This window comes from Oenanthe melanoleuca, chromosome 3 (assembly GCF_029582105.1).
Source record: "Oenanthe melanoleuca isolate GR-GAL-2019-014 chromosome 3, OMel1.0, whole genome shotgun sequence".
NCBI classification, from domain to species: domain Eukaryota; kingdom Metazoa; phylum Chordata; class Aves; order Passeriformes; family Muscicapidae; genus Oenanthe; species Oenanthe melanoleuca.
The window spans coordinates 39,174,834-39,200,733 of record NC_079336.1 but is presented as its reverse complement, the minus strand read 5'-3'; the positions used below and the strand labels follow the sequence as shown (position 1 = coordinate 39,200,733).

At 36.6% G+C, this 25,900-nt stretch overlaps 1 protein-coding gene across 1 annotated transcript in view; it reads left to right on the top strand.

The window, feature by feature from the left end:
• The window catches only part of ASCC3 (activating signal cointegrator 1 complex subunit 3), a 248,206-nt gene extending 223,915 nt beyond the window's left edge, over nt 1-24,291 (top strand). Inside the window, exons 37-42 of the mRNA XM_056487382.1 lie at nt 2,496-2,720; nt 14,815-14,966; nt 15,477-15,627; nt 21,404-21,610; nt 23,424-23,599; nt 23,691-24,291. Of these exons, the coding sequence (XP_056343357.1) occupies nt 2,496-2,720; nt 14,815-14,966; nt 15,477-15,627; nt 21,404-21,610; nt 23,424-23,599; nt 23,691-23,793 (1,014 nt within the window). The 3' untranslated portion in view covers nt 23,794-24,291. The remainder of the gene's footprint in view (nt 1-2,495; nt 2,721-14,814; nt 14,967-15,476; nt 15,628-21,403; nt 21,611-23,423; nt 23,600-23,690) is intronic.
• The last annotated feature ends 1,609 nt before the right edge of the window (nt 24,292-25,900 follow it).

Here is a 25,900-nt window from a genome sequence, read left to right as displayed (position 1 = left end):
TGATATGTAGTTTGATCTGTTTCCTCACCCATGGAAGTAAGAATAGTGTTCAGAAATTATGTACTAAAACAATATATATTCTATTTTGTGTGGCATACTTGAAGCTACAGCCTTTACAGAACAGATTGAGATTTGCAATGAAAAGGAAAACTAAAATGAAAAAATATTGAGTGAACAGCAGGGCCCATTTGAGGTGATTACAAAGGATGTTTCTTTATTCTGTCTTTTCTTATGCAACCTGAAAACAGTAGCAGGGGGTTACAAGCAGAGTTCATCACAAAGTTGTCAATCACTGTCATTTAACGTTTTGCAATGGAAGATGTCTTTATTCAAGGACAGCTGGGCAAATCAGAGAAACAGATTTGCAGTTAGTAGTCTGTCCAGCCTACACTAAGCAAACAAGGACAGGGCAGACATACCGGCCTCTCACATAAAAATATAATGGACTCTGCTGACCTCAGTGCCCTCCATTCAGCTTCATTCTCAGTTGTATAAAAGCTTCACTACCCATTCTCAATTTCCTTTAATTACCTACATGATGCAGATAAGAAAATGAACCTCACTTACTTACAGTCAATGATCACAAACAGGAAATTAAGTAGGCAAGTTGTTTAAAATAAGAGGAGTGTTTTGGATGTAAATAAAACATGTGCTGGGGAAGAACTAGGGAAAATGCATTTTCAGGGGTACCAATTGGTCTGGACTGACTTGGCTGATCCTCCTTCTTTCTACTACTTTAAACTGCATAGGAAAACTAAGTAAAAAATCTCCTTGGTAAATATTCTTTAAAATATCTTTGAAAGAGAAGCCAGTTAAATAAAAAGAGTGAAGCAAACATGCAGCCTTCTATAGGACTTAAAAAGATTGTGACCTTAGGTTCAGAGAATAAATGACCATAGTTTTCACAAGAGATCTAGCAGAGACATCCAGGATTAAGCAGCAGTTGTCTTTATTCAGTCTTCACTTCTAATCTGCAGTTGAGATATGAAATAAATTAATGACATTCTGATTTTCTTTCCAAACTTGAAATTGTCTAGTGGTTACCATTCCTTTTACACTGATATCACAGTTTAGACATAGTTTCCTTGTACCATTAAAGCAAATAGAAAATTTCGTGCTGTCAGTTTTCAAGGAGGTAAAAAACAGCTATCTAACTGCTTTTAGGAATTGTCAGAAAAGGTTCCATGTCTTAGGATATTGATGAGGGGATATGGTTCTTTGTAAGTCAATTAGGTAGTTCAATTAGATGTTCTAAAATTGCCATTTTTCTTTATCTCACTCTTCACTGGTTACTGTTGTGAATATTTCATTAATATGGATTTGCAGGAAGTCTGACAAAATTGAAGACTAAAATGCAAGATATTGAATCTATAGTTTAAGAGGAATATAAAACCCTGAACACTTTAATTTAATGGTCTCTGCTAAGCCTTGTAGTTTTGAAGACATTGCCCTTCAGGCTCCCCAAATGACTTTTTATTTTATGACAAAAGAAATATACTCTCTTAAATTACAGATGGAAAAGATATCACATATTATAAAACTCTTACCTTACTTGCAAGTTTTATTATTTAGAAAGATCGTTCTCACTTGAAACAATATGTACACACGAGAGGATGCACAGGAGGATTTTGTGGAGGGAAAAATTGCCAATTAAGTCACAAAACTGACTCTTTAGCCTAAATTGTAGTTCTTAGGATGTTTCTGTTGAACTTTTTTTCAAAGACAGTGGATTTCCCGAGCAGGAGAATCAACATCTCTGCCTGGGAGACCGAAACAGTTGTACTTACTCCTCTCAGCCACTAAGATGTTGCTACTTATAATTGCATTTAGATTGCATGTTGGTGGGCAGCTTCTTTTTGCAATGGTGAGAAAGTTCTTACACAGATTCCATTTTGTCATGAATAGCATTAGTCCCACTCTGGAACACAGAGAATGTTTTCACCACCTATTTAAAATTCTGCTTTGTTTTAATCATTCATCATCAGTCGCTTAGACACTGACTGCTCAAAATATTGAAAAAAATATTTGAAAAGAACCATATGAGAGCTATTGGGTTTTGAATACCAAGAGAAAAACTTAAAACCTGAAATTGAAAATATGAGTTTTTGACTTCTTTATAGCTAACCTTACAATGTTTTTGTGAGCCAATGAGGTAGGATACCTGTGGGTCATCTTCTACTACTGAATCCATCCAATGAATATGTTTCTTTCATTGCATTTATTTTCCTCTTCTCTAATGTTAGCATCGGCTATGTGAAAGAAAAAAAGTCAAAAATCTGTAAGTGTGTCAGTATTTGAGGATATTATATTAGTTATTGTTTTCCCACATGATTTTGATAAATAAGTACACTTTCTAAACGTTTAAATGCTACCATTTTTGTCTTGAAATCTAACTGTGGTAAATTAAATGCATATACTTTTAACGCCTCAGTAAGCAGTAATAGTTATTTTAAAGTTAATTACAATGATTTTTTTTTTTAATCTTTTTTTTTAAGAATGCTGATGAATACACAGATCTGCCTGTGAGACACAATGAAGATCAGATGAACAGTGAACTGGCCAAACACCTTCCAATTGAAGTCAATCCCCATTCATTTGACAGTTCACACACAAAAACACACCTCTTGCTGCAAGCCCACTTCAGTCATGCCATGCTGCCTTGTCCAGATTATGCAACAGATACAAAGACAGTGCTGGACCAAGCAATCAGAATATGCCAGGTATCGTGATGTATTTCAGTATATAACTTTTGTTGGTTTACTGTTTATTGGTAGAGTGTTGTCATATTTTGAATATAGAAGGATCCGAAGATTTCTTGCAATCTTGTGCAGAGCTGGTACCACACAATATTATAATCCCTTGTTTAGGGAGGAACTGGATACCCATAATGGTTCCCACTTACAGAACTGGAGGTAAACAAACTTAGAGTAAAAGACAGTGGTGCTCTAACTGTAGGCATCTATTGCCATATAATGGCCTCTGCTTTCTTTGCAACAGCTTTCTATCTCTGTATTGTGGAATGTTGTTTGAGAGTCATTCTGGCATGGCTGTGGTCCTTGCAGGTTGTTATGCTGATGCCCAGGAACCTGTCTCCCCTGGGAACTCCTACTTTTCTAGCACCCAAAAGCACTATAGTCACTCCTAAGCACAAATAAAACATGTTTTGAAATCTGATTTGGGGTGAGATCTGGGGGTTTTCCCTAAGCTCCTCTAGCTAGTGTAAAGATACATCTTCTGTATCCCAATGATCACAGAGTCAAAGAGCATGTTTTTAAATGCAGATTTTAAACTCACCCTGGAGACTTGTGAATTTTTACAGTTCTGCAGTTGCAGCCCACAGAAACTAAACTGACCATGGAGAGAGAGTACTGGTAACAAGCATGCACAGCTGCCACCTCAAAAGAATTTTAAAGCAGCAATTGGAGTTTGGGATAAAGTGCTGCCATATCTGAAAAGCTCAGTTGCAGTTAGAGCAGGAAAGGTGAGCTCTAGCTGTCTCAGGAGACAACCAACCCTCTGAGTCTCCTGGGAAAAATTCTTCTCTTTAGCAGAGCTGCACAAGGACTCATTCACAGGTCCTTGAAGATCAGGCAGCCTTCAACAAACTACTCTTTTTATGTTTCTGAGTTCAATATCTGTAAAATAGAGCCAGTACTTCTTTCTTCCTACAGTTTTTGTTTGCTCAAATTTTAATATCCTCAGTGATCTGTTTGTCAACTATCAGACAGAAGCTTTGCACTTGTTTGAAGCCTGTTGGCAATATGGTAACTGCAAACATCATTGTGTTAAGCCAGGCAGTTTGTAAAACTGCTCTATGAGAAGCTATTACTCAGTGCTCTAGACAGAGAAAATACTGTGTGCAATTTAGTCCAGCAATCTGGATAAAGCTCAGCCTTACATTAATGAAAACAAGCTTAAAATATTTAAAATATCAAATGAAGCAAAACTGAAATTAGGGAATGTGAGAAGCAGATAACACCACAGATGTTACTGCTACACAGTCCTAATTTTGGCAACCAGCAGTGCTTGGATGCTAGTCTGTTTCAAATAGTTCTAATCAATAAAATCATGGTGCTGAAAGTGTAGAAACTGCTATGCTATATATTCAGTTATTAACAGAGAAAAGCATCACTTGCTCATGTGAGAAAATTCACCTTTGTTCCAAAAAAATCAAATACTTTAGTATGAACTTTAGTTCATTTAGATGTTTGTGCAGTGAGCATTAAAGAGTTAATTACATATTTGGGGAAAATTTTAATTAAATACTATTTTCAGTAATTATTTTGTTCTGTTTTGCTAAGAAATGTATTTTCTTAATCCAGCTACTGCATCATATGTATTTCAGAAACAATAATCACTTAGAAAAAAAATTCCAATATATTCAACAGTTCCTTTAAGCTGAAATAGAGTTTAGAAAAATGCCATTCCATGCTATGCCTTGGCACTCCAACCTTCAGTTAACTTCTACATAATGTTATGTATACAGTGATCTTAAAAAAAAAAAAAAAAAAAAACCTTTAAAAAGAAAAAAACACGTAAATACTTTTGTATTTTAAAGCTGGCACATGGTTTACATCTCTCAGGAGATTATTGGTTCCATCTTATTAGTCACGCTTTCCAAACTGAGGTTAAAGTTCCCAGAATCTAAGCAATAGACAGGGTTACACTTTCAGAACTGGTTGTTACCTTTTTCCTTAGCACTGACCTGCTGATGAACTCTGGGTCAGCAGAGGTAGAAAGAAAGAAAGATGTTAGTTATGAGAAAAGGAACTGAAGCATGGAAGCATCCATTGATGAACAGATTCAGTGGATGCTGTTCTCTCTGTGTGTGAACACATGATTCTGCATCATCAAATGTTAAATACAGCAGTGAGATAGGAATTGGTTTTTTAGTTACATTGAATTTTTGTTTACTTACTTACAAATTATTTTAGTGTTGAGGTTGTAGAGCTAACCTTCAAATTGTGACCTGAACATAAACTGTTATTTTTGCTGGTGAGAACGTGAATTACAGACTTTTCATATCAGCTTTGCTTTTCTGTTACAAGAAAAAAGATCTTTCAAAGAGCTTTTATTTGTGGCTATACAGCAGGCCTTTATCCCAGGTCCCCTGCAGTGCAGATTTGCCATCTCTAGCCATGATATGTAAGCAAGCCTCTTTCCATCACAGAATATTAACCTTCTCCAATCTTCTGTGGTGTCTTTCACCTGAATCAGCCTTCCCTCCCATGGCTCCTTTCCTATGCCATGTGTTTCATTCTCCCTTCCATTCCTCCAACGTCTTCTGGATTTTTCATTGCTAGTGACTTCAGGCTGAGTATTGTTACCAGCAGAAAACCATGTTAAGAGCATTACATAGGTAAATGTAGCTGCTGGATTCCAGGTAAGATTCCACTATCCTTTAAATAAAAAATTACCCAACAACCCTTAAATAATTTTTGCTTGGATGTCTTAAAAGTTTTGGCTCTACGCTAAAATTCTCTTGTTTATACTTACGACGAAATATTGACGTCATTAGCATTTAACAGAATTTGCAAAGTTACAGTGCTGGCTTAATAGAGGAATGTAATTTTTAGCATAAAAAAACATAGAAGAAATATATTCTGTTACAGTTTTTCTATGGTTAATTTATTAGATATAGGTAAAATTCATTATAGCAAGATAAAATTTACTATTTATATACCCAAGACGAAATGCAGACTCTTTTACTGCAGAAATATGGGGAATAGCAGTATATAACCCTTTGGAATGTGAATTCCTATCTGCTCCCACTCCCATCTCTGTAATGAATGGTCACTGAGGCATTGACTAGGCTGAAGGAACGCCCCTGCTCTACACTGAAAACCTCAAGTTAAAATCTAGTTTGTTATCAGTGACAGGCTCTCACAGATAAAGCAGAGAAGGTTCCCATGGCTCAAAAAAAGGCCACAACTTCCTGTGTGACCTTGGCCAACTCATTTAATTTTTATTTGCCTCAGATACCTCTAGTACAGTTGCAATAGATAATATATTCTCCTCAAGCCTAGAACTCTCTGTTATTTTTACTGAGAAAAGCTAGAGTTGTCATTAAGATGGTGCTGAACACTCCAGTAGCTTCTCAAAATCAAAAATTTCTCCATTGCTTTCAAGATAATGGACACCTTTTTTCCTATCTTATTTAAGAATACATGAAACTAAATGTAACCTCTCTTTTTTGCTTCCTTTGTCAAGCCTTATATTTTGTGACTATGTATTCAGCGATCAGTTCTTATTCTGCCATTCTAAGACTACTGCCTATATTTGCATTAATTGAAATGGATAATTGAGGCAGTAATACCATCACTCTCAGATTCAGCAGGGCAGTCTCTTCTCAGAAATAATGTGACAGTTGCTGGCTTTGCATTGGAATTGGCCACAAGCCTCCACTTGTAGTATAATCGTTGATAAAATATTTTAAAACTGCGAGGAGTAGAACTGCCATGGAGCTCAGCCCTAACCTTTGAGAAGTGTTTACCTATGAATGTGTTAAACACATCTCAGTAGGGTAGCTGGGCACTGAGGGAAGATGGACATGAAAACAGATTCCAAACTGCAGAAGAAAGACTACTCTGCATGGGAAACGTGCCCATCCCTGTAACAAGGGCCCTGTAATGCTATCACTGATGCACTGTCTTTCCCCATCATGTTACTCCTTTGGAGAATCTAATTTTGACAGGAATAAAAATACTCTTTGGGTTAAGCACTGTGTTTCCTTAGCTAGATGATGATGTGTATAATACTGCTTTAGCCATTCTAAAACAGGGAAAGAAGTTGTTTCAGGTCATTTAAACTGCAACTTTTGCTGTAGTTCTTATGAGAATCATCTTTCTGGCACAAGTTCAGAGTTGTCAAATATTGCACAAATGCGCTGCCCAGTTCAGCTAAGAGCTGGATTATGTATGAAGCACTTCCTGTACTAAACTGCAGACTGTGCTGGATGGGTGGTGGTGACTCCTCAGAAGGAGCAGTAGTACACAAAAGTACTTCTGCAAAGGCAAAGGAACCCATGTTGCCATTTTGGGGCTCAAAGAAAGAGAATGTCCTACGGCTCTGCACTTCTCATGCTCCCCAGACCTCCTCAGTTCATAACAGCCACTAAAACTGTTGACTTGGAGAGCCATGTCCCAAGGGATCTTTTGGTTTTTTTGCTTATACAGTGGAGAAATTCTTAAAGATCCTAAGAGTGGTTTGAGCTGGTATATTGCCTGTTGGTGTGCAGGTGTGCCAATTGCTTGCTGGTAGGTGGTGGGAGTTACAGGAAAGGCTATTTTACAGTTGTGTAAGTAAGATTTTCCAGAAGTGTCCAGGGAAAGAGCTTTTGTGTAATGGTTGCATTGGCAACTCTAAATAAATGGGCAGCTTTACTGAACGAAGGGAAGAGAATCAAATTAACCTGAGAATGCAGAGGATTACTCAGAAACAAGTGAAGAGCAGAGGCCACATCTCTTGAGCTGCTACACATATTCTTTGGGTATGCAGTAATATTACAGTGATAGCACAATGTTTGCAATTTTTACATAAATACTGGCTGCTTTCATGCCTGTATGGCTATTATTCCACATTAGGAGTGTGGAAATAATAGAATAATCAAAAAAATCTTGTAGTGCTTATACTGTGTGGCAGTGCTCATTTATAGATACTAAACATCAATGGATCACTTGGTAGGGAAAGTACCTGGACATGTTGGGATGGAAATGCTGCCTGCTTGTGTTGGGTGGGTATATATGTGGGAGAAGGGAGGGTTACCTTGGCAGTGTTGGAGTTTTGCTTGCTGTGGATAATCAGTGATCTGGTGTATGGAAGCATCTTGGTGATGGTTTAATGATGATTTGGTGCTGCTTGTGCATAATCCCTCCCCCATCCATGACAAACCTTTTCCCAGTTGGGGCTGGAGGAAATGAGTAATGCTTAACCCATTTGTGTGATCAATTCACTTAAGCAGCTACTGTGAAATGTTAATCACAACTTTAATTTGTACTGCATTAGCATTTTGATTAACTTGTAGACTTGCTAGCACACTTGAAGCACTTTTACTCATAGTTACAGCTCGGAAATGACTTTTTGATTAATTAAGTTTGTTAGACAGCAGCTGAGCTTCCTGAATGCTAACCTTAAGGGGCTAAAAGTTCAGGAGAAAGTTACTGGGAATAACTGTTGCTGTTGAAAAGGATTCTTGTGAATGCAGTCTAAAAATTTTGATTATTGACAAAATATTACATGCCTACTTTGAAACTGGCTTTAAACTGTAAAGAGGGCAGATTTACTATGAGGAAGATGCTGTGTATCTTTCATGGTTTTGGTAGATTTCTGTAATATTTGAAACAAATACTGGCTTTAAGACGTTATTTATGTTAGGAAATTGGGATTTATTGCAGAGATTATTATCAAAAACATTTTGTTCTTTTTACGGTTCACTGGTACAGTAGAGAATATCAATTTATTAATTACCAAATTGAAAATAAATTGACTATTGGGACTCAATGAGTTCTGAATGTTGAGTTATGACCTACCAAGTTTACATTGCTGGTATCACATTCTGTAGCTGCTTTTATTTCTGTAATACTATTTAAAAGAAATCAGTGGGAACCCAAGGGTTGCATTCCACTAAATGTAGACAGTAAATGGTTTGTCCTTTCCCTGGTTCTGAAAATACTAATAATGTTACTGTGGAGGCTAAAGGATGAATACAGGGATAGGAATGTTACGAAGCAGCTAGGAAGGTTGTGATTTGCATACATCACTGAGACCTTTATGATGATGGGAGAAGGAAGAATTAGTCTCTCGTAGGGGGTAGCAGAGCATATGGAAGAGGGGACTGAATATGCTTGTAAAAAAAGTGAAGTAGGATACAGAGGGCAGTATGAAAGGAGTGTCTCCTGAATAGGATTAATTACATCTTATTCACTATATCTCTGATTAAGTACAAGAGGGGGGTAGTCTGTAGGCTGAAACTACGCAGCTGTGCAAGCGTGATTTAATTGATCTCAAAGAACTCCTCCCCCTCCCCAGATTGAAACATTTCTAAAAAGTAATTTTGGACTGGACCTCTGAATTTCAAAGGTTCTGTAGATACCTGTTTTACTGATATATACCAAAGGTAGTGATCTTGAACTCTCTGTAATACTTATTCAAATAAATTCCAACTTTTCAAGTCAGTTGCTGTTTCTGAGATATGTAGTTGAAGCATCATAGTCATGACTTATATAAAAACATGAAACTTAAAGTACATGGCATGCTTTAACATCTGAAAAAATATTTTACTTGTATTAGCAGAATATCAAGTCACACGTGGTTCATAATATAATCTTACATAGTAGAAGGCTTCCTACATTTGAAGCATGTGCAAAAATTATTATTATTCTAAATTCATAGTTTTTAGGAAAATAGGTAAAATGCATACCCTTTTGTCTACTATCTATAAATATTTGTCACACAGATTCTGTAGTCTTAAACAGATGTAAGTAGGCACAATTCTAATGATTTTGATAGATCTATGGATTTAAACTCCTACATGTAACTGAAATTTAGTCCTAGACTAAACTTCAAATTCATGAATAAAAGCATTAGAGGAAGTGTCATAGTCTGTGAAGCACTGATACAAAAAATAAAATTAATTTTTTAAGAGTAGATAAATTTGAGCCATGTAACTCACCCTGAGTGCACCTGGTGTTTCAGCCCCTATCCACAAAGTCATTGCCACCAATGACATCACTGTAGGAATTCAATTGCTAGCTGAGTAGTAGAATTACAGGTGTAATTCTCAACTGGAAAGGCATTTCTTACATTTCTTTAGCTTGCTTCTGTATCCAGAGTAGTTATCATTATAGCTTCATTTGCACTTCCCTTAAATATAATTTATCCACTAAATATTGGCATTTATGTTTACAGGATTTAAGTTGATATGCTTAGTATATTCAGAGTTACGTGACAGGTGACTTCAAAAAGAAGAAGAAATTATTCTAAGCAGTATGCAGTCTCTGTTAATGAGATACAAGCTGTATCACTTTTAACACTTCAATAGCTTATCTTAAAGGAAAAAGCTATTGAAATAATTTGGGTAGATCAGAAATTCTGCTAGTTTTAGTCTGGTCCCTTGCCACCTACCCAGTCATCCAGAGCACCTGACTTTCAAATGAAGGATGTGAAAATAATACCAAAAACAGTGTTTATAAAAACCTTGTAAAAATTCTCTAGAATAAAGAATTTAGCAATCAGGATATTTTGGTAGCCTGAAAAGTCTCCTAAATGAGTGGAGGTGAGTGGGTATGTTCATTATGGAACAATTTAGTGTCCCAATTTATTTTGAGTACATATATAGGGAGTGCTTAACACCAGAGAAAAGCAATGTTTTGCTATCAGTGAGTGTGCCACACACTCACATCTTCCACATCCTACCTCTATCTTTGCTTCCCCTCAAACTAGGAATTATAAACCATCATTTAAATTCCAAGCATCAGTAACTTTGGCTGGAAAGAGAAAGACTGTTAAATTTCAGCTTCATGTTAGAAAGGTGCAGTTTAATCAGTTTAAATCATCCTGTACCTAAGGATAAGCAGCTGCTGCTCCTGCAAATAAATGAAAACTTGGTCATAGATGCTGAGGGTTTCATCTTAATGCACTCTGGGAATGATGACTGCAATAGCAAGATTTTGATTAAAACATTTTGACACTCAATTCCAAATGCCATCAGAATGAAAGTTTTTTTGCCACAATTGACATCTACATCAGTGAGCTGTTGATCATCAGCATTTTTGTGCTGCCTCTGCCATGGTTAACAGGTCATTGCTTCCCACATTGGCACAAGCCAAGCTGTTTTTGATAGTAACAGACAAAATTTAAAGGATGTGTCACTAATTGCTATTATTACTTTATAACTGTCCAAGTATGACATTTGGAAGGCTTAAGAGCTATTGCCTGAACCTTTCATGAAAACCCATCTCAGTATAGGCATCTGCTTTTATTCTCCTAAGCACAGAAGGAAGCCCAAAAAAGAGGAGGGTAAACATATTTTCTATTATAACAACCAATAATTCCCTTGACTCTATCTATTTACCCCATTTATTCTACTTGAGGGTAAAAAGTGGTGGGCTTAGAGGAGTTTTGTTGGTTTGGGTTTGTTTTTTTATTAATTAATTTGTTGGTTTATCAAAAAAAAAGAGTATATTTCTTTTTTTCTGTAGTTAAAGAATCTTCATTGTTTCCTGTTTCACTTTTTGCACTCACTATCCTCTTCTTTTAAGTTTTTCTCTGTGATAAAATTATCCTGCGTTGGTTTAAATTCTTAGGCTAGAAATGTAGTTAACCAATTTGTGCCATTTCCCAATTTAGAAAAATACTCTTAATCTGTTCCAGTCTTACAAGCTGTAAGATACTCAGAATTTATTTACTACTTTGCAAAATAACAGCTTAAAAAAAAAGTTTCTATAAAATTATACTGGTTTTGACTTAACAACAAAGTAAGCAGGTTGCAACTAAACAAACTAGAGAGACTAAACACATTTTTTATCAGATAACATGAATATTAAATACTTTGATTTTTTTTGTGGTTTGTATAATATTCTTTGGTTGCTTATAGTTCCATTTGGAGATAGGGGAATGACTCAATTTGTTACCTTCAGTATTTATAGAAATTTCAGTAACCATTTAAATTTCAAGCATCTCTGTGTTTTACACTTAGAGGAAAATGAAATGTGTGGACGTTTCCAAGGTAGCAGATGAAACAAGCCAACTTTACCATTGTTCTGACTTTTTCACTATGTCACTGTCTTGGATTTCACATCCAGATAGAGATGCTGTGAATAAATTCTATGGGTGAAGAAGCAGAAAATAAGGAGGAAAAGAGGATTTGCCATGTGGATTCATGATAACAATGTGGAACACAGAGTCTCACACACACAGGCTTTCCTTACTCCCTACGGGATATCTATCTGTAGGCCCCTATCAATTTCTAGGAGATTTTCTATGTGAAAGGATCCCCCAGTTAATTTCAAAGTATAGCTTGTTTTAGATTTATCTTTCTCTTACATCTTCACTCTTCTTTTTCCCTTTTCAAACCTCTGTTTAAAAGGGGGGAGAGGGATAGATTTAAAAAATATAAACAGTGTTATGTGTGTATCTTCAGAAGCATTCTATGAAATACCACTGCTTCATGTTGACTAAAAATAAAACTTACTGTATTCTTCTTGTCACTTATGGAAAATACAGGATATCTGTGCACCCATTATTCTTCACATAGGCACAGCAGTATCATCACTGAGGAACATGATGTTTCAGGTTGCCAAAATAGCAGAAAAGAACAAGAATCATGTATTGGAGAACAGGAGGCAGACACCAAACTGTCTCAGCAACACACAACTGTTCAGAAACACAGACTGTACTGTATGGATAGTCTTCAATATATATTAAAATGTGAAATCAGGTAAAGAGCAACTCACCTTGAAGGTTCAAAGACTGACTCTAGTCTGAGAACAATTCCCTCCTTATGTGAGTAAATGTCATTTGAACATATAAATCTGCAGGCCACAAAGATGCTGCTTTCAAATGTGATTTTTAATATATTTTTATTTTCTTTTTGGTGAAAACAATCCTACATGGAAATCACTTTGGCAAGCCAAGTGAAAGACAGAAAATGGAAACCAATAAGGCTGTGTTGTGAGATGCTGGTTCTAGGGTCACTAGGAATGTTAAAGAGTTTATGGGTGCTGTGACTCTTCCTCCAAAAAAATTGAATATTAAATCTGGGTCATTATTAGCTGAAAGGCCCTTTATCCACAATTCATGAGGAATGAGACAACATTTGTGTAATACAGGATAACACTTCAAATATTTTTCTAAGTGTCACTGATCTTATCAACTCGATCTAGAAAAAAAAAAAAACTGTTGAAATTGCATTGTAAACTGCTAAAATAAACTGTGTGACTCGGCCAGGAGTGAAACTAACTTGTGTCTTTAAAGTCAGTATTTCTCCAGAATCAGTGTAATTTAATTGAAATAGCTCTGCGTGTGTAAACAACTCCTTTGTTTAAAGAAGATTTCACTGTTTAGTTTGCCTTAAGTAAATGCTGCCTTTTGTTTGTCTGTAAAACATTTGATTAAATGTAAAGACTTACACAGACAGCTTCTCCTCATTACACTAGTGGCTGGAAAATAAGTTAAAATGGTGCAGGTATCTGCTGCCTAAGTAAGTATCAAACAATATAATTTGTGTTTACAAGAAAAACCTGTGGAAACATCTGAAGCCTAGTCCTAAAATCAAACAACAATCCTCCTGAAATTAAGATGGTATTTAAAAAGGTGTTGAAACTGTTCAATATACCAGATTCAATATATCAGTGTTCCTTGCTTTCTTTAAAAAAACTATTTACTAGTATTTTAATCAAACATTAAATTCCCTCCTTGGTGAACTACTGTTAAACATAAATCTTTCTACTCTAATATGAATTTAATATGAGGATGTACACTTTATTGTGATCTTAATGTTATTGAACAACAAAATAAGCAAGACAACTAATATATTATAACATCATTGTTTCCATGCTTTCATAAATCATAATAATTCTTTCAGTGTTCTATAGACACTGAAAAAGTATCCTTTATATCCAAATAGCTGCATTTGCTATTAAAAAAAGTTGAAACCAAAAATTCATGTTTGGTCCCTTTTCCCTTGGAAGAACTCTTAAATTTACTTTCAGACTTACTAAACAAAGTGTAAGTCCAGTCAAGAAAAAAAGCAAGCAGAACCATTTTTTCATGTCCATAGGGCCATTTGCAGTGCAAAATCCAGACTGAATGAGCTTTAGATCTTTATGTTAATGGTACTAACAGTATTACTCTTATTTGTACTGTAAAAATGGGAATTAGAAATGGAACAGAAACATTCCATGAGACATGGAATGCAGGATTTTTAACACTTTGAAATCTGATGTATAGCTGGATAGGGGGTTTTTGTTTGCTTGTGTTTTCTGTGTACTTGGGAAAGCTTTTCAGTATCAGGAGAGAGATGCCAAAGGAGAGACAGCCAAATATCCCTCATTCTCAAGACAGTCAACTGTTTATAATGCAAAGGGTGAAATCCATTTTGCTTCTGATCAGTTTTACTCACCATAGGTAAAATATAAGCTATTTTGTAAGCTTTCTTCAAGATTTCAACTTTGTGTTGAAACAAAGTGTGTAACAAAACCTCAAATACACTATTAAGCTAAATTTTAGTGCTTTTATCTAGTCCAATTCCAGGAGTTTTTTAAGTACTTAGTTCAAATTAAGTTAATTCAAGTTAAGTACTTAAGTTCAAATGGAAATAATAATGACATTAGTATTATTTTTTTAAAAAATATAAATCTATTGGTGATGTTCTTAAATAGTTCAAGGATTTTTTAATAATTATGTAACTCTGAAAAAGTTGTCATGTCAAAATAGAAATAAATACAGCAATTAATTGTAACCTTTTCTTTTACAGTAAATGTTGAGATTTTTTCCTTTCATTCTGAGTTGGGTTATGTCAAAGAGGGGTTATTTGTAAGGAAAAATATTCTACCTTGAGTTCTCACCCCCAAAACCATTGTGTAAATTACTTTTTCAGGAGTAAGAACCAGTGACAATGATAGAGGATTTAATTCATCTTTTATCAAGGTTAATTCCAAAGGTGCCTAACTGCCATCAATCGAGGTTTAAATAAATTCCTGTGTTAAGGCATAGAAATCACTGTATGTTAAACATTAATCACATGCTGTTCCTTGTATGAACCAGGTATGCAATTATATTTGTGTTCCTTTTTTTTTATTATGTGTCTCTGCTCAGGCAATGCTGGATGTTGCAGCGCATCATGGCTGGCTGGTGACTGCTCTGAACATAACCAACCTGGTGCAGATGGTGGTTCAGGGTAGATGGATACATGACTCATCTCTGCTTACTTTGCCAAATATAGAGCTCCAGCATCTTTACCTTTTTCGGTATGTAATTCTTTTAAGTATTAGCAGGTTTCCAGTTTCTTTCCACTTCCCACTGCTGATTGTGTTTGAGTGGCATTGTTGCGCCCCAGAAAGTTCGTTGACGATCAGAAGCAGGACTCTGTCCTTCACAGTGATGCTTTCCCAAATGGATTTTCTGTTTCTGTTTTCAATATTCATTGATTAATTAACCCCCACAGATTATTTTGAGAATCGTGATTCCAGACAAATCAGCAAGAAACCACTGGAAGGGTTCCAAGTCCTAACAAATCTAACTCTGTATGTTAATTATCTCTTTATTTTAATCCATTATAAAACTACATTAGTATCCATCTTAACATCATAGATAATGCAAGGCTCTATAGATGCTTAGATGATGCAGTAATTAATGCTAACCAAAAATAAATGACCACCCTTTAAAAACAGAACGCAGTATTGAGTTTTACCACCAAAACAACTGAATACAAATGTTTGCCTTCCCCCCCTTGGCATATGTTTTGCTGTCTGTGTCAGGAAGTGGAGCCAAGGCCAAAGGAAGAGTGTGCATGGAGGTTACCAAGGACCTATCGAGTGTCTTCCCGAACTAATGGCTGCCTGTGAAGGAAAGGAGAATGTTTTTGCTTCCATTGTGGACAGTGAGTTGCAAGCAGGACACATTTCACAGGTAACACTTTCTATTTGTGACCATTATCATTGTGATTGGAAAGGAAGAGTAGCTGGGCAAAGAAATACTCTCTCTCCTTCAGTAAATACCATGTGACATTCTGTATAAAGTGCAACGCATTCATTGCTCTAATTTCAAGGTACTGCTGGCTTTACAAAGGTTCTTCTCTGCCTGTTTTTCTAATATTATTCTCACTTATTCCCTGCTAAGCAGTAACAGACTCTGGTTTATGGCTGATATTACCACATCTCTCTGCTCTAAAGATGCTTCTCTAGGTCATTCAATCTGCTGAGTGTTATCCACCTTTTCATAACTCTGCACTAGGAATACATGCATTGCAAATGTCATCATAGCTGCTTTCTGAAGTGGTCTGTCAAACACCATTTTTTCTGACAATACTCTTAGTAAATGATCCAGCACTCATTTTCTGTTTGAAGCAGAAATAGGAGATGAAAATTTCATACTTCACAGGGAAGGGGAAAAAAATTATTCCAAAATGTTGAGCTGCCAAAGTCTTGTTTTCAGTTTGATTTTCAAGGCATTCACGGCAAAGGATAGCTATATTCCATAGCATTCATCACATTCTAAGCCTATTGATTTTGAATAAATGTAGGAAAGATGAAAACTTCAAAAGCCATACTTCACATGTTTTTATGTGAATGTTTAAAAGGACAGTTTGACTGTTCAGCTTCAGTTAAACCTTTTACTGATATGCAAACAAGAAAAAAAAGTACTGAAATGCCTCTAACAGACATCTGCATTTGTAACCAAATTATCATCAAAATTTTGAATTAAGAAAATGTATTGACATCAAAAAAAGGCTTCCTTTAACAACAGATTTCTAACACAATACACATTGATTTCAGTCCAACTTTTAGATGTGATAAAAAATTAGAACATTGTTATAATTAGTTCAGGGAGAACTCAGAAGTAAACTTACTTAATTTATTTGCATAAATTGCCATTCTGTTATCTTTAAAAGCAAATGCAAATTGGCTCTGTCTGATATGATGATGGTTATTTGGCTCAAAAGTGCTTCAATTTGCGTAGCAATCTGGTGTCATCTCTGCAGTGAGGCGATCCCAGGTAACATACAAATCCTGAATTATTCCAGAAATTAGTATGTTTAAAGCATCAATTTAAGTGCTAATTGCAGTAGTAATGAGAAAAAGCAGTACTACTGTGAGATTTGCATCTACTGCCCCATCAGTATGCCTGGAACGGCTGCTGACTGGCAGAGGATTTGGCTGCTAATTAAATAATTGTATGCATGGCAGTGTTCTCGTCTGATTCAATAGATGAAGATTAATCCTCAGATAAATATGTTTGGCTGGTATTGAAATGTCTTAGCAGTTTCTTCAAAAATAGCTTGTGTGTATGTGGTGTGTACATTCACACTGTGAATGACTCTCTGCCTCTATATATCTATGTTTGTAAATACAGATGCATATAAGAGGGAAAAACATAATGTCTTCCCATCATGTGTGGAGAAAGTTTCATTTCCATGAACTGGGAATGGCTGTATTGGTTATAGCAAAGCCATGACTGTGTTGTTCAGGGCACTACAAATGTGAAACCTTTATATGTTTTATTGCTTGCAGGTTTTTTTACAGAAAAATAAAAAAAAAAAAAAACAACCCACAAAAAAAACTATTATAATACCTTGCACAGAATTAAAATTCATATTGAAACTGCCTGTTGAGTATCTTCATATGGAAAGTCTTTCAGTGCTCACATAGACAGGGGCCAACCCAAGAGAAAAATTCTTCAGCATCTGTATTCTATGTTTTCTATAAAGAAATAGTATCAGACTGCAGAGTTAAGCTTAGCCTTCTGGCACTAGACATGAACAGAGTCAAATAAATTGATAAATATGCCACTAAATTGCCAAAACCATTATTTTCCTTAAAAACCTTTTACTTCTCACTCACAGTATATTGAACCCATATCTTAAAGCTAAAGATTAGCAAGAAACTGGTAAAAACAGCTTAAGCTTTACATAAATTTAAGGCAAATGGGAAAAGGAAGAAATTTTACATTTGGAAAGAAGAAAATGCCTCTTAAGCAGATTGGTAATTAATTTAAAATAGCAGCTCTTGAAGCTGCTCATGGGTTTGGAATATTAGGCTAGGTCCTGGGAGCCAGATTATTGGCAAAAATAGTAATGATGTTCCCAAAGGTTTGTGAATTTTTTTTTTATTTTATTATAATTTGAATGTATGGGTATGGTAGATAAAAGTGTATGTATAGTATATATGTACATGTTGGATATGTTGACATATTTAAGAGGAGGTGATATGTGCTTGTGTCTTCTTATACAGCAAAAAATACCCAGTAAAATTGTCAAAAAACACCTAAGTGACATGGGAGCCTGAGCTGAATTTTACATCATTTAGTGTTATAATTCCAAACCTGTCAGGGGAAGCTGACAACCTAAATTCAAACTATTTAGACTAACCTCACTCTTTGGTCAAAGCTCTATGTTTCAGTGATTCATTGTAAATCATATTTCTTTAACAAATCTCTTTCTGTTTGTAAGTCACTCAGGCATTAAGCACCTTTTAAAATATTAAGTTGATATTGATATCTTTGAAAAAGAAAAAATTAACTTCAAGATTGAAAATAAATAAACATTATCTCTACCTACAGTATTATCTCCGTTTACTCTGGAAGTATCTGTATTCCTATAATCTTTTTTTTCATTTTCACCTACTACTACTTGACTTTTTTGATTAGTGGGAAAAGCATTTCTTCATTTTCCCCACATTGCATGGATGATAAAAAGGCAGCCTGCTGTGCATATTGTATCAATGATCAAGCAGTACTAACTTTGCCTTTAATTTTCAAATACACAAGACCTGAAAAATCAAGGCATCATAGAATCCTTTAGTTTGAAAGAGACCTTTTAAGATCATTAAATATAACTGTTAATAGCCATCATAGGATGGCAAATTAAATCTATTTCTTATCTAATTAGAGAGTTAATTAGAGTTACTTTGGTTTGTTTGTAAACTTTGGTTTATGAAAGCTGCATGAGGATATGACAGCTTTTGACAAATGGATTGTATTGGAGTTGGGTGATATAAAACAGCCCAAATCATACTCTTCACCAGACTATGGTAAGGGTAACAGGTAACAATGCTACTAAAGGACTTAATAAATTATGATCTCTGCTGAAATTAAACTTTGTTCTAACATATTTGTAACAGGTCTTAAAACATAAAAGTTTTCAAGGCAAGTACAACCAAAGAAGTGATCACCAGGTTGGTTTATATCCAAGAGGGAGGTTCCTCTCCTGATCTCAGCAGAAATACCCTGCTTAGATGCACAGAGACTCTCAGAAGTGGATCTGTAGAGTTACCCTAAATTTCTTCTTAAAAACCTTTACATTCAACATAAAATCATTTGCCAGTTGAGATGTTACTACTCATTCCGTGAGCTGCTGGAGGTGGGTTTAGTAGCCTTGTGTATTAAATGTATCACAATGCTGGCAACAAAGAATTAGTCAAGAATGTTGGTGGTGTTTTTTCCACCTTCTTCGAAGTGCTGTCGGTTTTTTCCCCATTTCCTTTCAGAGGTGGGACAAAGAGATGTATTATTTCCTTAAAGTCCTAGCTGGTTAGTTTCTGTTACACTTTTCCTGTTGTTTCCTTGCTAAGACACCATTAAGAGCATTGGTGCAATTCATCTGTGCCCTGTGCTTTTTACACTGCAGCTCCTGAGCACGCACAGCTGGCCCTCCCCACCTTCTGCACTGAACGGACACAGCTGTTCATGCAATACACAGAAGAGGGGGAGAGAGAGAGATTAGTTTGTAGTGAAACCAGTTTTTCATTTAGTTCAGCCAGGCTCTGGTAATGCAGCCATTTTAATCCGAATAAGCCTGTGCTGCAGCCGAAATGGGCAGTCCTGCCCTCGCCGTGCCGCTTTCACCTCCCCTGACCCAGCTCACCGCGCAGCTGCACAAACCCCGTGTCTGCCTCGGGCAAGGAGGGACGAGGGGAGAGCAGGAATCCTATCAACCCTCCCACTGACACTCAAAATGGCCCATAGCCAAGTGGCTCCATGAATGCCTGTGCCAGCAGGGGAGGAGGCTGGACCACTTCTTTCAGTGGCACTGAAGGCTCATGCTTATTCAGAGTTGCAGGATTAGAGAATATGTTGCCGCAATCAGCCTTAAGCTGATCTAAGTTCATGCTGTCACCAAAATGATTAGCAAGCTGATCCATCTAGCAGCACAATCCCAGCATGGCAATGCCAACATACCAGGCATGGAGAGGGGCACAGCGAGCTGGTAGGGAGAATGCTGGAGAGAGAGACAGCACCACCTTTCCTAGGGCAGCACGACCTTAGGTCTGCTTACCCTGGCTGCTGTATCCCTAATTATGTATTGACATACACTATTATTGTCAGTATGACTCCATGTACTATTACTGTCAGTATGACTCGTGGCAATGATGTCTGCAAAAAGCAAACTGAGCTTTCATTAGGCCTCTAGGCTTCCAGCACAGAAAAAGTAATGAGACACATCAAGCATAATCTAAATGAAAGTACATTTTGTTGAAACACTACATGGTCAAACCCATACTTGAAAAATAAAATATGCTTTAGTCTTTTTCCAGATAAAACATTTCTGTTCCATGCTATTGCCCATGTGACTATGCCTACCCTCTTCATTCCCACAAGTTCCCATTTTGGCATCTGATGGCTCTTTACCAAGACCAATATTCTTATTTCATTCTTCTCCTTCCCACCCTCTAGCTTTTCATATATGCTGGTTCCTGTTCTTTTCTGGGGATGGAGGGGAAAGATGGCAGGCCAGAGGGCAATTCTTGGTCTTTTGTTCTTTTCTTCTAGTGCCATCCTCATCTATCTTTTTCAGCCATAGAAGGGCCACAAATCACTGCCTCCATTCCACAGCCAATCCCTTCTCTGTTTCGTAACAAATTTCATTGCGCGAACGTGCTGATTTTCTTTTCTACTAAATGAAAGCCTACATTGCTCCCTTCCATTTTTGTCACAGCTTCTCAGAGCTGCTTTTCCTTGTCTGATAGATACCAAAATGAAAGAAACATAGGGCTGCATATTCAGGATGCCTTTTTAAGGTTAAGAGAGTGTCATGTTGAGCTACACAGATTGTATCCTCTAACAACAGTTCTCTGCACAAGGATGAGAAAGCTGAGGACCTGTTGCAGTTCAAGAGAGACCATGGAGACTTAAAATTCCTCAGGAAGCCTCTAAGAAGGAGAGTTCATGAAGATCGATGCAAGAAAAACTAAAAAAAAATAGGGATAACTTTGGATGTGCAGTTGAACTTTTGGTTAATTATCTGAACTGATCCTCTGAACTCTCTGAGGTTTGCCTATTGCTAATTAGCACTGCAGTGACTTGTTCTTTATGGATTAGGCTAAGGAAGTTTAATTTAAAACTTAATTATACTAGTTTTTAAGTGGCTTATAGGGGAAAAATACTTTAATCAGGAGCAGTAAAGAATTTTTTCTGTGTTCAGACATCAGTAATCTTAGTAAGACATCTGTAATGTGCCTGAGGAGTTCCACATTTGTCTTATTTGCTAGGAAGAAAGTAGCATAAGAGGTTAATGAAAAGTATTTTATGCTTATGAGTAAGAGTTGTACAATTCCATATATTCTAATACACAATAAAATGCTATCAATATAGGATAAATATGTAGACTGCACATTGAATTGCTATTGTAAGAGTGACAGTGATTGTATAGATAATCTTGTAATCCATAGGGATCTGGTTTTTTCTACAGGCTTGGAATTTCTTGTGCCGTTTGCCAATTCTGAACGTCAGTCTTAGCATTAAGGGCAGCTGGGATGATGCAGTTCAGCCACAGAAGGAAGTACCTGTTCCTACTTTGACAACAGACACACGAGATGACAAGAGATGGATCAAACTGCATGCTGATCAAGAGTATGTGCTCCAAATAAACCTGCACAGAACCCAGATGGGGTACCAGGTAGATTTATTTATTATTTCCTTCCCAAGCGCACAAGTGTCCAACAATCAATTTAAATTGTCAATGATGCTTTACACAGTATAATAGGTTTATTTATGGTTTAAGTATTATGTAAGTTATAAACACTTTCAAAGCTTTTTCTGTATTATAGTGAAGAAAACACTTGTTTGTTCAGATTGCAACAGGATAGTAAGTAGACTCTTAAGGTAAAATCCTAGACCAACTCAATGAAAAAAAAAAAAGCCAAACTAATTTATAAGCTTTCCAATTACATTCAGAGATGCTTCCAAACTGCATACTAGACTCACACCTATAAATACGTTTCTACTCGTAACACATCCTCAGGCATTTACTGAGAATATTTTCCTTATATTTTATATCTGATGCTTTTTTGAACAGCTCCTAGAACAACTTCCACATAAAATTCTTTCCCACTACATTTCCCTTGCCTACAGTTCAGTCCCAGCCTTTTGCCCATTTAAAGCACATCCCATTGCCTTCTGGACTGCTCAGCTCACTGGGCCCTCAATAAATCTTGGTGTGCCAAGACAGGAACTCCAGGAGCTGCACTGTTTTCCAACTGTTCTGTCCCAGCGGCTGCACATGGCTCTACCTGCATGTCAGCTCTGAGGAGAGCTGCCTTCATGTCAGGCACTGCTGACAATGGAGCTATTATTCACTTATCCAGACCTTTTTCTGTCATTTACATACCATGAGCAACGTAGCAACCACTATGGTTATAATTTTACTAATTAATTTCTCTAACATTTCAAATAAATAAGAATTATAATTATCAGCATTTCTGTTAAGATGTAAAGAGGTCAAGATAAAAATGGAGAACAAAAGTTCTAGGTCTTACTTCTGAGACTCTTAAGACAATTTGATTTTGATAATAGTGGCGATACATGCGTGCTGTTGAAAATCCTGAAGTTATCTCACATTAGTTAAGAATTATATTTGAAAAGTGTTCTTGTTTCCTAAAAGACTTTTTGTCCCAACTACAGCAGATTCGTCATAGTTGCAAGGGGAAACTCTTTTGTTTTAGGAGGAACAAAGGGCCAAAGCTCATCCATACATCATTCTATTTGCTGTGCCAGTTACTGGCAGAGACTTTCCTAAGCAGAAGCCGTGGTAGTGAAAGGAGCAGAAGCATTTCACGCAGTGATCACTGTTTTATAAACCTCTCCTAGAATTTGATCCCTCTTTTGTAAAAAACAGCTGGATCAAACTGTTCCTAAAGCTTCTGTGCTGTGGTGGTGTTTCTTCTTCCACATAAATCTTCAGTAAAACCTTTCCCTCTACAAAACACGAAATGAATGTTGATTGAGTGTGCATCATTCTGTCTTCAGCTTCCAGAAGTAAAGTCACTGTCTTAAAGAATCACTGAAATAATCTTCCCTTTTGCTATATCAAACTCAAATAAATACTTTAAGTGCTGGTTTTGCCTTTATATTAATCTTGAATAAAATTGATTAGCTTTATTTAAAGATGCTAGGCTTACAATTAACCCTTCTGTATTTGGAAAATATTAGATAAAATTACAGAATGGGAATAGTATTTCCATTCAGGTTTTAGTAGTTTACTAAATAAGTGGAATAATATCTTGTGTTCTGGATTTTTCTCTGTGGATTGTGATTTTTTTTTTTATTTTTTAACCCTTCTTCTGGAAAGAAACAACATTATTTTAGTCTGACTAATAGCCTTACTTAAAAATTGACAGCAATGTGGTTTTGAGGTGTTTTTCATTCAAGGAAAAATATCATTTTGGAAAGGCAATTTCTAGTTTTCTTAAGCTGTTTCTTTTCCCCAACAGGGAAAGCAGGACAGTAAAGCAATGGCTCCTAGATTCCCCAAAGTTAAGGATGAGGGATGGTTTTTGATACTGGGAGAAGTTGATAAAAAGGAACTCATCGCCCTGAAAAGAACTGGATACGTCAGAAATCGAAATACTGTTTCCGTTGCTTTTTATACTCCGGAAACTCCTGGAAAGTATGACAAACTCTCAAATTCTCTTAGTTATTATGTTTTTCAAGTAGTCAAGACCCAATTCCCAAACTAACAATGCTGTTTTACTGTCCAGGTGCATCTACACCCTGTATCTCATGAGCGACAGCTACCTTGGCATGGACCAGCAGTACGACATTTACCTGAACATCGTACCAAGGCACCACGGAGCGGACTGAGGCCAGGAGCCACCTGGCTCTGAAGTAAGGCTGGCTGCAAAGTCCACTCAGTCAAAAGAGCTGCTCCTGCAACTAAGACATCTGGTCATTCTGGGACATCCGAAAATTCATCTGCCTTAGTGGAACCAACTTCAAACCTCAAGACAACAGGGAAACCGAAAGTGACTGCTGTATTAACTCTGATGACACCGAGTTAGCCACAGTGGCCTTACTCCTTTGTGAAGATTTGTCTTTTCTTGTTTTATCTTTCTTCTCTCAGAAGTCAGATTGTTAGTTGAATTTTGAAACATCAAAATAAAAGACTGAACAATACTGTAATTTGTGCAAATTCAGGGCTATCGTCTTCATTTTGAAAAGTGTTCTATAGCCTGTCTATCAATAGCATTGAAATGGTCAACTTTTTTAATTTATAGGGAAAAATACAAAATTTGATCTAAGAGCTGCTGAAAATATTGATGGATGTGTTATATTTCATGTTTAATAAAAATATTCCCAGAATGTTTTGCACTGTATTTTTCAGTGTTAAAATATAGGAGATGTAGTAACAAAATCCTCTTCATGCATAGTACATTTTGAAAATGATAATCTAAAGAAAAATTTCACAAATTTATATTCTTATATGAGCAGTAAATCTAGTTATAAGGGCAAGCTAAATCATAAAAAAGTATTTCCAGTGTAGCAATGATGCAATTTATGTAGATAATTATTAAAGTTTGCTCTTTACATGTACGTACATACATATATGCACACACAAATATATTATATACTTGCCATTCTCTTAGTGTTTTTTCCTGAATCATTTAGGACTAAGACATATAAAATTGTGTGTCTGTTCTAGGTCTTGGTGCTAAAGTGGGTGACTTAACTTCTGTAAATAAGGGGGCATGAGGCTCCAAAAATGGGGGTTGCAACAGGAGGCATGATGAACAATGAAGAGTTCTGGCAGGCAAAAGGTATTGTCTAAGAGATGCCCAGCTCTGTGATAGTACCTGCAAGGCATAAATCTGAAGGCAGAAGGTAGCAGCATCTATCTTGTGATGAGACTACACATCCTGAGGCCAGTCCTCAATCTTAAGAGGATTCAAGATGCTGAGCAAGGACTTGGATCCAACATACTTACAGAAACATCAGTGCATCTTCATTCAGATACACTAGAAGTTAAAGTGAATATTAATATTTTCACTTGCTCAGCTTTGCACTGAGCTGATAAGCATTACCTCTCCAAGGGATCATTTTGCTGTCATTTCCATTGCATTTCACCAGATGAAAGAATACAGCAGAGTTGCTACCGGAAGCTTTCCAGGAAAAATGACACCTAGTGATGCTGCACCAACATAGAATCAAAGCATGGCTGATTTTGGGAGGGGCCTCTAGAGGTCCTCTGGTCTAACTCTTTCCTCAGGCAGGGCCAGCTAGATCTGGTTGCCCAGAATCACATCTCAAAATATGGAGACTCCCCCACCTCCCCAGACAACCTGTGCCAGGGTTTGGTCACCCTCAGTAAAAAAAGGTATTCCTTGCAGCTCAAGATGGACCCTTCTGTGTCACCAACAGCTGTGCCTGTTGCCTCTGGTCCTGTCACCAGGCACCCCTAAAAAGATCCTGGCTGTGTCCCTATCAATGTCTCCCACTCAGATGCCCATTGACAAAATTTCCCTGAGTTTTCTCTCCAGCTGACCAGTCCCAGCTCTCTCAGCCTTTTCTCAGGTGAGAGATGGTCCAGCCCCTTCATCATCAATTTTGTGGCCTTTTGCTGGACTCTAACAATTCCATGTCTCTGCCCCAAATCAGGCATAGTGCTCCACTGGTGTGGCCTTACCAGTGCTGACCACCTCTCAACCTGCTGGCAACACCACACTGCAGCAAGCAGAAGGCTGGCTGATTTCAAAGGCTCAACAGTTAATCAGTAATTTATTTAATATCTGGCACCTTTAAATTTTGGGAAGTGATTTTAAAATTATCAATTCTGTACTTGAGTGTATTCACCCCCTGATGGTGTTAAAAGTGTTATATTTCATTATTATAGGTAATATTTTACCTATAGAAAGGTGCCTAAGAATGTGGGACAATAATAGAAAAAAATTGTCACTAAATTTAAAGATAGATA